This window comes from Nicotiana sylvestris, chromosome 4 (genome assembly GCF_000393655.2).
Source record: "Nicotiana sylvestris chromosome 4, ASM39365v2, whole genome shotgun sequence".
NCBI classification, from domain to species: Eukaryota; Viridiplantae; Streptophyta; class Magnoliopsida; order Solanales; family Solanaceae; genus Nicotiana; species Nicotiana sylvestris.
The window spans coordinates 50,149,997-50,160,929 of NC_091060.1; the positions used below are offsets into that span (position 1 = coordinate 50,149,997).

General features: G+C 38.3%; 1 protein-coding gene across 5 annotated transcripts; it reads left to right on the forward strand.

Annotated features, from left to right (window-relative positions):
• The first annotated feature begins 1,942 nt into the window (after nucleotides 1-1,942).
• LOC104227696 (uncharacterized) lies at nucleotides 1,943-5,687 on the forward strand. Of its 5 annotated transcripts, none has more exons than XM_070171911.1 (8): nucleotides 1,943-2,040; nucleotides 2,138-2,259; nucleotides 3,580-3,659; nucleotides 3,816-3,957; nucleotides 4,041-4,190; nucleotides 4,296-4,497; nucleotides 5,107-5,208; nucleotides 5,290-5,687. In XM_070171911.1, the coding sequence occupies exons 1-7, from the start codon at nucleotides 1,974-1,976 to the stop codon at nucleotides 5,202-5,204; spliced, it is 861 nt and encodes a 286-aa protein (XP_070028012.1). In that variant the 5' UTR covers nucleotides 1,943-1,973; the 3' UTR covers nucleotides 5,205-5,208; nucleotides 5,290-5,687. The 5 variants fall into 5 exon arrangements, with proteins under 5 accessions (XP_070028012.1, XP_070028013.1, XP_009778298.2 ...); XM_070171912.1 differs by having other exon boundaries at nucleotides 5,294-5,551; XM_009779996.2 differs by having other exon boundaries at nucleotides 5,107-5,687.
• Nucleotides 5,688-10,933: the final 5,246 nt, after the last annotated feature.

Genomic DNA, 10,933 nt, shown 5'->3' on the forward strand with positions numbered 1-10,933 from the left:
AGCCTCATGAGAAAAATTATTCAGTTCGTGCTTTGGTAATGACAACTATTGTGCATGCGCTTAAGAGTTGGAGGCATTACTTGTACCGTATGTCATTCGAGGTCTACACTGGTCATATGAGTTTTTAACAGTTGTTCAAGTAAAAGAATTTGAATTTGAGACAACGGAAGGGCTTGCGTTGCTTAAGAGTTATGATATCACTATATTGTATCACTCTGGTAATGCGAATGTGGTAGCGGATGGCTTGAGTAAAAAGGTGGAGAGAATGGGAGTTTGAAATTTGTTCCAGCTGAGGAGAGGCCTTTGGCAATAAAGTTTCAGGCATTGGCCTATAAATTTGTAAGATTGGACATTTCTAAGCCTCATATAGTTCTTGCCTGTGTGGTTGCAATGTCGTCCTTGTTTGAGTGTATTTAGGATAGCCAATATGATAATACATATTTGTTGGTGCTTAAGACACAATGCAATGAGGTGTTACTAAGAAGATGGTTATTAAAGATGATGGTGTATTATGACTCCAGGGTCAATTTGTGTTCCTAATATTGATGGTTTAAAGGTGCTGATTCTTGAGGGGGCTCACAATTTGAAGTATTTTATTCATCTCGATCTCATGAAGATGTATCATAATTTGAAGCAACATTACTTGTGGTAGAAACTGAATGAGGACATTGTTGGGCATGTTTCACGATGTTTGAATTTCCAGCAAGTGAAGTGTGAACATTAGAAACTAGGTGGTTTGACTTAGAGGTTGGATATACTAGAGTAGAAGTGGAAGTGTGTTACTATGGATTTGTGGTAGGCTTTCCACTGACTTTGAAGAAGCTTGATGCCATTTGGGTCATTGTTGATATATTGACCAAGTCCGTGCATTTTATACTGGTGTTGACTAAATATACTTAAGAGAAGTTTGCACAGATCTACATTAGAGAGATTGTTCGTTTGCATGGTGTGCCTGTTTCTGTCATTTCAAACTGGGTACTTAGTTAACTTCTCACTTTTGGAAAGTTGTTCAGCGTAAGTTGGATAGATAGGTGGAGCTTAGAACAACTTTCACCCATAGACAGATGGTCAGTCCGAGCAGACTATTCAGGTTTTTGAAGATATGTTGAGTGCTTGTGTGGTTGACTTTGGGGGTTATTGGGACCAGTTTCTACTATTGGCAGAGTTTGCATAAAATAACAATTACTAGTCCAACATTCACATGGCTCCATATGAGGCTTGTATGCTGGGCATTGTGGATTTCCTATTGGTTGGTTTGAGCCTAGTGAGGCTAAGTTATTAGATACTTGATTTGGTTCGTGATGTTTTTGATAAGGTGAAGTTGATTAAGGAGAAACTTCGTACAACTCAATCCAAGCAAAAGAGTTTGCTTATAGGTTTGCTTTGCCTTCTAGTATTGCGGGAGTTCATCCGCTATTCCATGTTTCTCTGCTCTAGAAGTATCATGAAGACAAGTCGCATGATTTGAACTTCAGCACAGTGCAGTTAGATGAGAATCTGGCTTATTAAGAAGAGTTAGTGGCCTTTTTGGATATGTAGGTTCAGAAGTTGAGGTCAAATGAGATCGCGTTGGTGAAGGTGCTTTGGAAAGGCCAACCAAGCGAGGATGCTACTCGGGAGACCAAGTAAGATATGCAGAGCAGATATACACATCTTTTCAGTATTTGAGGAATGTTTCTAAACCCGTTTGAGGACGAACGTTTATTTAAGAGGTGAATAATGTAATAATTCGATAGATCATTTTGAGCATTAAAATCATGTTCCCCTATTTGGCGCTTCGCATAGGTTAATTTGATGGTATGTAACTTGTGGAAATGAGTAGTTTGGTTTAAAGAGAAAATAACAAAAGAGAAAAAGATAAAGTAGATGAAACAAAAGAAGAAAAAAAGGAAAAGAAAAGAAAAGAAAAAAAAGAAAAGAAGCTAATTAATTAGAAGATGCTAACAGCTTTTTTTTGTGTGCTGAAGGGACACATGTTGCTCCACGCCTACAAGTTGTCACTCATAGTTATGGCTCCTAAACCTCAGCGCATTCGTCACTGTAAGTCGTCTCTAACACAAACCCTAATTCACTCTTCCCCTTTTCTCTGGGTTTTTTTTTAAAAGAGTTTGAATTTTTCGTTCATTTTGTTGAGTAGTGGCAGAAGCAACTTGGCAAAGCGCGATGAAGAAAGCAAGGACAATGAGTACTGAAACTGAGACCGAGTCATCATCAATGAAAGACGCCTTCTCCAAATATGCTGATTACCTCAATAACCTTGTTAAGCTTCTTCCCTTTCTCTCTTTTTTGCTCCCTTTGTCCCTGTTCACATACGCATTTGCCTTTTTATTAATTAAATCTGTTTTTCGGTTTTTCTTGAAATGGGGTTTTCTGAATTGGTGTTTTCGAGCAGAAAAAGCGCCCTATTAAATGTTCTAAGTTTCTGCACATTGAAGGGAGGACATGAGATGGGAAAATGTTAGTAGAGTAGGACTAAAAGAATTCGTAGCCTTTAAAGTTGTGTTTTGGAATGAAATAGACGAAGATTCGTAGAGCCTGACTCCAGGAAATTTGCATTGAGGTTAAGCTGATTGTTTTTTGAGACATTGAGAAGAAGAACATTATATTAGGATTCTTTACATTTTAATGCAAAAATTGTATTGGTACTCAGCTAATGCAAGGATAATTGAATTGGAATATCTGCTGTAAACTTACGATCCTATGGCTTGGATGGCGGACTTCGAACTTATTATCTTTGCTTTTGCTACTTTATATTTTATACCCAAGTTCGCCAAGCGATTTGGTTGTGCCGCTTTATTTTGGGTGTCCAAACATCATATACTAATACTGTTGTGCAATTTTGAACTTTATGGATTAGATGGTTCTGTCAACCAATCAAAAACAAGAAAAAGAAAGTTTATCATTATTATTTTAATAATTAAGAAAAGAGAAATTTACTTTTGAAAGGATGTATCCTATATATTCCACGTACCTACCCTGCTTTTGTAGTTATACATATCCTGATGGTTCTCACTATGTCCAAACTTGAGAACATATGTCTGAAAGTATCCATGCTTGAAAGAGATAAGTCGCAGTTTCAATTCAAGGTCTAGTTTGAAAAGAGAAAGATATAGAATGAGGGCACTCAAAGGTAACCTTGGAGGCTAGAACAAAAAACACTAGGTGATATTTTTCCATCTGCCTAAGCCTTGCTTCCAAAATCGCCTGATACTTGTGTTGGTGGGAGGTAGCAGGTATTCGGTAGAGTAATTGAGGTGCGTGCAAGCTGATCGGGCACCACCGTTATTAAAAAAATGATCTAGAGCGAGGGTTGATGCAGAGAACACTTGATAATTTTGTCTAGCTAGTTCCAGTATGAAGTTTTTATGTGAGCTGATTATAGATCTAATTAAATTGACGATGGAGAATGGTCTGCATATACACGACCCTCCCCAGAACCCACTTGTGGGATTACATTGGGTCTGTTGTTGTTGTTGTTGTTGTTGATGATGATGATGAAGAATGATCATCCTTGAGTTCAAAAGCCATCAAAATTCACATAGAATCATCAAATATGAATTTTTACTCTTTATGTTGCAGAATGATAAACGAGAAAGGGTGGTGAAAGCAAGTCGTGATATTACTATGAATAGCAAGAAGGTTATTTTTCAAGTGCACAGGTGCAATCTCTATCAGCACTTTTTTAGTCTATGCAGCCAAGAAGTGTCAAATGTTGGATAGCTATTTATCTGCTTGACTTAATTAGTTTTTTATGACTTATGTAAGGTGAAAAGTTTCCCAGTCAATTTCTTTTTCTTCGCTTCCTTCATGAACAGAATAAGCAAGCACAACAAAGAGGAAGTTCTGGATAAAGCAGTTAAAGATCTGGCAGCTGTGACTGATCAATATGTGTCCCGGCTAGTAAAGGAACTCCAAGGGACTGATTTCTGGAAGTTAAGACGAGCATATTCTCCTGGGGTGGGTCAGTTGGTCTTATTTTGCTTTTGGAGACTTGTAAATAATCCAATTTGACTTCGTTTGTATGTGCTTCCAACTTATAGGTTCAAGAATATGTTGAAGCTGCAACACTTTGTAATTTCTGCAAGACAGGGACACTATTAACTCTTGATGAGATTAATGCAGCCTTTCTCCCATTAAGTGATCCTTCTGTTGAACCCTTGCAGATTAACATCTTAGACTATATCTTAGGGGTAAGTGTATCATCTTCCTGTTTGTATTTCTCCAATTAAGCATTACTAATTGTCTACTTTTCCCCAATAAGAAATATTTCCATATTGCTAAATCTTCTACTTTAGCTTGCGGACTTGACAGGAGAATTGATGAGGTTGGCAATTGGTCGAATATCAGAAGGGGAACTTGATTTTGCTGAGAAGATCTGCAGTTTTGTGCGTGAAATTTACAGGAAGCTTACTCTTATTGCCCCGGAAATGGATGATCCTTCAGATATGAAACAAAAAATGGAAACTATGCTCCAGAGTGTTATGAAGATAGAAAATGGTATAGTCTTCAGCTGTTGTCTATGACTGATTTCTTTCTCTTCGTGCCTTCTAACCTAACTAGTAAAAAACTTCTTTAGTACAGTGTAAACAAATTCTGTTTTTAGCAACTCATGAGGTGAGAAGATTGGGATTGGGGGTAATGTTGGGCATAAATGCTTTTGTTTACTGTCTTAGAGGTTTGTTCTCTTCAAAGTGGACATATTCTAAAGCTTTTAGTTGGATGAATAGAGGAAAAAAAGATTTTACAAAATGTGAATGTGCACTGGCTACTGAATAATATAAATCGTGCTTGTGTGTGGTCAACTGGGTGTTCCATGTACATTAACTATAAGAATACTATAGGTGCTACTCTAGTTATAGTTCTCATCTATTGTTATTTTAATTACATTTGAGTAGAATTGTTAGATTTTTTGTCGCACCAGGTAGTTGGATATTCAGAATCTGAATCCTGAAAAGAAATCTACGCATTAAAACCCATTGTTTTAGTGTTGTATTTCTGCAGTCAATGGCTGTTTTTTGTTTTGGACAAATTGGATAACTGGTCACTACTAACTGAATCTGGAAAAAGAGTTGAGGCATAGTTCTTATCCAACTGAATGTTCTGCAGCTTGTTTTAGTGTTTATGTAAGAGGATCGGAGTACATTCCCCTGCTTGGATCTGCTGACCCCAGTTATCCACTGTTGGGCATGCCAGACCTTGAATGAAGGAGTAATGTCTATTTTGCTAGTGTGTTTACAGAAGTAATGGTGCCTTGTACTAGCTTAATTATGCGGCAATTTTTTATTGAAGGTAGAAAGAGAAGTGTTTGTTTGCTGTAGAAGTTCATCTAGCTCTCCACCTGGATATGCAAATGGTGTAGAGAACTGCATCAAACTGGTGAGGAAAGGAATTTTGGAAGGACGCATTTTCCACATACTTTCCTAAGGTACCTGGTGGGAATTATATGCAACTTTGTAGGGGAAATTGCATAGCTTTTACTTACTCTAGTCCACCTACTGACCTAATGGACCTTGAAATCTGGTTATTACAATCTCAAAGATTTTCCTCTCTTCATCTTGTCTTGAATATATGGCATTCCCTTCCTTTTTCCTTTTTGTATTTTACCCCTTTTGGATCTGGGAATCATTGAATGATACTTCAATGGTGTTGACATCTTTAATCTAATGCATATTTCTTTTTTGGTGCCTCTTGTAAATTGGTCAAGTATTTGTTTTGTCAACTGTAGTCTCCTCCTTTTCCTTGTGTTTTATACAACGACAATCTTGAAATGGTTGCCAAATCTAGTTTTCCAGGATAAAGTTAGACTAGGTTTGTCAAGCTATGTTTTTTTGATTCTATTGTATTTCCTATGAGTCATATGTATGCTATATGATGTGAATCATTGGTTCGACAAATTTTAGAATCTCCGCTCTTTCTGCTTATCGCGTTTCTCTTTTGTCAGAAAAAAATTTCAAACTTTACAAGTGAAAGCGTATTTCGTCCCATGCCATCTCTCATGGTCATCTCAATAACCAGACTTTACAATAAGACTTTCTTACCTTATAAACCAAAAAGGAAAAGAGCATTTTAGTGCTTTTCCTTTGATTATGACTGCACATAAAAGTTTGACAACTCAATTGGTGCTCTACTATTGCGTTGATTCTCAACCTATTACCTAAGATGGTAATGTGGCATTTTCCACTTGGTTTGCCTAGCTTGTGCCAATGGTGCCACATTGGGATGATGACAGATAGTAGGAGTACATGCCTTTTGTATTGCAGGCTTTGCAGCATTGCAATAGTTCACTCAATCTTGTTTTTTCCTGTCAGTCTTGGGTAGCCTCACTCCCTTTCATTATCATCACCTAATTTAAGTAATAAAAAGGGAAAACATCCGTTATATAGTACTGGAGTTTCACTATCTCTCTCTGTCTCTTTAATTTGGTCAATAGGATTAGATTCTGGAAATTTGCAAAAGTTAAAAGAAAAATATTACCATAGAGAATCTTTCTGGTTTGAAAGGATGGGCATCTTCAACCCATAGTTTAGGGTCACGGTGGAGTGGTAGGGCTGGAACCGTCACCGTCATACCTTCTGGTACGGTGAACTTCCCTAATCTGGTTTCCTTAACTTTTCTTGCAGTGGCGACCGCAGGAGGATATAGTCTTAAGGTCTCATTAATGATCATGCTCATCTGCGCCTAGTGGTGACAAAATGGTTAAAACAAAACAGTTATTCACCCATATTATTCATTAAAAAATGGATTGAATAATGAACCTTTTAAAAACGGGTCAAATATGGATAAGAACCATATTATCTACTTAGAAAATGGATAACCAATGAAAAACTAATGAGTTTAATGTAGCGGTCAAACGCACACACAAATATACGTGGTCGTCAAGTAATAAAGTGAGTAGAAATCAAATGTTGAACCCATGGGGAATAGTGATTAACTATTAACTAAATTAGACTATCCTAATTATCTAAACAAGAATTAAACCTAGAAATATTCGATTCTAAACTAATTAAAATAAAGGAAAATAAATAGTGAACTCTGAAAGCAGATTTTTATGATATTAATGTATCAATGTAATGAAAACGATCTAGGATCATGAGTTATCTAACATTCCTATTGTATTCTTCAATTGAATTGACTAACTAATTTATCTTATTTATTTGTTGACATGGTTAATATTGCTTGATCACGCCCAACTATCCTCTCAAGAGGTCTAGCGGTCGTTGCAAATATAATCCGGTTTACAAGTCCGGAGTCGAATCCCACAGGAAATTAACCTATTAATCACAACCACTAGTTTCGTAAGAATCCAAATAATCAACCTTCAGAAATATTGAATAATGAATTGATTGTTTACTAATTAAAAGTAAGGTAATTAAAAAGCTGTAATTTTACTACTAACAAAGCAAATGTTGTAGACAAGATTGGAAAGGTCTAGGTTTTTGATTTCCCCTATTGTCGGAATCTCCCCTGCTACGGTTCCTATAAATTCACCCAAGTATTCTCTACCGATCGTGAGTACTTTGAGTGTGTAGCTCTCTCTCGAACAACTACCATAATTTACTAGATGTATTCTCTCAGACTACGCTAGCTGGCACTAATTTGCCGCTCACTACGATCGCACCAAGGTTTCGTTATCTCTAATCTCGCCTTTAAACCCTCCGCATTGATCTCTCAAATACGTTAGGAGTGTTGTTGTTCAATAACTACCTAAATGTGTACTCTCTATCGAGCAGTACACACTAAATAGGTACAGTCAAATGAGGGCCCTTCAACCAACAACAATAATAATAAAGTTGAACAAGTAGAGAAAAGTAAATGGCGAATTTATATTAAACGCAATGGACAAATCATCCTTTAATAGGTTCCATCTGTCACGACCCTAAACCCAGACACCGGTTATGATGGCGCCTCTCGTGAAGACAAGGCCAGTCGACACAACACCCAATTCATTTTAAACAATTAAAATAACATAATTTAAGTCATTAACATGATTTAATCCCAAAAGAAATAGTGAAATAATTCAATTTGCGGAAATAAACACAGCCCGATATCGGTGTGTCACCAGTCATGAGCATCTAAACATGTGTCTAAAGAGTCTAAAATAGTTTATACAGTCTATTACAGAACTAGAAATAGAAAGTAAGATAGGAGGGAGAGACACTGGGTTGAGAACGCCTAACAACTACCTAGTGGACTCCGAATAGCCTGCTAGGAGCAATCAACCCTCACTGGTGGGCCCTGAATCTCCTAAATCTGCACACATGGTGCATGGAGTAAAGTGAGTACTCCAACTCAGTGAGTAATAACAATAAATGAAGACTGAGCGATAAGAAATCACGTAAAACACAACAATATCCTATAAAGAGGCAGTGTAAAACCAATAAAAATGCAATAAAATAGTGAAATCTTATTAAAATACCTTAGTTCAGTATAAGCTTCTTTAAAACACATTTTTAACAATTAACCAAGTAAATGAAAAGCAGCTAGAAAAGATAAATACATAAAATCAGCCCTTCGAGCACAACATTAACAGAATCAGCCCCTCGGGCAATAAAATGGAACAACACCAGCTCCTCGGGCTATATCACATATCACACTGGGTACCCGCGCTCACTGGGGGTGTACGGACTCTGGGAGGGGCCCCTTACGACCCAAGCGCAATATCAAGCCATCTCGTGGCATAATCAATAGGCTCTCGGCTTCATATCAAGCCACCTTGTGGCGTACAACTCAGGACCTCGACCTTATAATCATAAATCAGTGCAACACTTGCGGCGTGCAACCCGATCCCCTAATAACCTCACAACACGGGCCCTCGACCCTACTCAGTCAAAAATCTCTAAAAGTCATTCGGGCACAGTAAAATATGATGCTCAGCCCAAAATATGATTTAAAGTGTTAAAATAGAGTAAACATGGCTGAGTTATGAAAACAACATAATATAGCATGACTGAGTTCTGATATAAAATTCAAAATAGTGAGAAAATAGCAGTAAAAATCTCCTAAGGGTCCAAACAGTTGATACGAGGCCCAAATAAGGCATTCAGCCCAAAATATGATGATAGCAAATAATTTTCAATAAAATACACGGTAAAACAGTCATTCAGAATAGACTAAGTCACAAACCCCCAATGGTGCACGACCCCACGTTCGTCATCTAGCTTGTGCGTCACCTCAATATAGCACAACGATGTGAAATCTGGGGTTTCATACCCTCAGGACAACATTTACAATCATTACTCATCTCTATCCGGTCCAAACTCTAGCCCGCGATGCCTTTGCCTCTCGAATCGGCCTCCGGATGTTCCACATCTAACCAAAATTAGTGAAAAACTATCAAAATATGCTAGGGGAATAAAGCCCACTCGAAAGAAATCAAATTACAACACAAATCCCGAAATTGGCCAAACCCGAACTCACATCTCGAAATACGATAAAAATTACATCAATAGACTCCCTATCACTCCCCGAGTTCATTCTTATCAAAATCACCAAAATCCAACCACAAATGATCCCTCAAGTCCCTAATTTTTGGTTTCCAATTATAAGCACTAGTTCTTCAATATTTAGGCTTAAATTCAACAATTTCCATGATTAATTAGGTATAAATCACATTAGGATTGAGTAATTAAGTCCATACATCTTGCCTCCAAGTGTTCCCCCTTGATTCCTTCTTCAATCCCCATCAAAAAGCTTCAAAATCGCCCAAAAATGGAGAAACTTAGACCCAAAATCGCGGAAATAGGTCTTTTAAATATTCTGCCCAGTCATTTCAGATCCTTCTTCGCGAACGCGGTTAACGCCTCGCGTTCGCGGTTAACGCCTCGCGTTCGCGAAGCACAAACTTAAGTTGACCAAAATCCCTTTTACGCGAACACAACGACCCCCTCGCGAACGCGATGCTTCAGCAGCTCAAACCATCACAAATGCGTCTGCTATTTTGCGAACGCGATGCTTCCTGACTCCAACCCTTCGCGAACGTGGGACCTCCCTCGCGAAAGCGAAGGCCAAATCTCCAGCCTCTCATCCTAACCCTTCACGAACGTGGGACCTCCATCACGAATGCGAAGGCCAAATCTCCGGCCTCTCATCCTAACCGTTCGCGAACGCGAGGGCCCACTCGCGAACGCGAAGGCTAAAAGTCTGCAACACTCTTAGCAGATTTCTGCAACCTTTACAATTTGAAATGGTCCGTTTAACCACCCGAAACTCACCCGAGGCCCTCGGGACCTCAACAAAACATGCCAACCTATCCCATAATATCATTCAAACTTGTTCCAACTTTCGAAATGCTCAAAACAACATCAAAACACCAAATTTGCATCAGATTCAAGCCTAAGAATTCCAAAATCTTCCAAATTCCGATTTAGATCAAAAAGTCTATCAAACCATGTCCCAATGAACTGAAATTTTGCACACACATCCCAAATGACACAATGGACCTACTGCTACTTCTGGAATTCCATTCCGACCTCTATATCAAAATCTCACCTATCAACCAGAAAACGCCAAAATTCCAATTTTGCCAATTCATCCTAATTCTACTCTGTACCTCCAAAACACATTCTAATCACGCTCCTAAATCTCAAATCACCACCCGAAGCTATCCGAACCATCAGAACTCACATCCGAGTCCTTTATCGCATAAGTCAACATCCAATTGACTTTTCCAACTTAAGCTTCCTCAAAAGAGACTAAATGTCTCAAACCTTACCAAAACCTCTCCGAACCCAATCCAACCAACCCGATAACACAAAATACAGATGAACAAGGCAATAAGAAGAAGAAATGGGGGAAACGGAGTGGTAACTTATGAAACGACCGGCCGAGTCGTTACATCCTCCCCCTCTTAAACAAACGTTCGTCCTCGAACGAGTCAAGAAACATACCTGAAACCTCAAACAGGTGAGGATATCTGCTCCGTATTTTCCGCTCG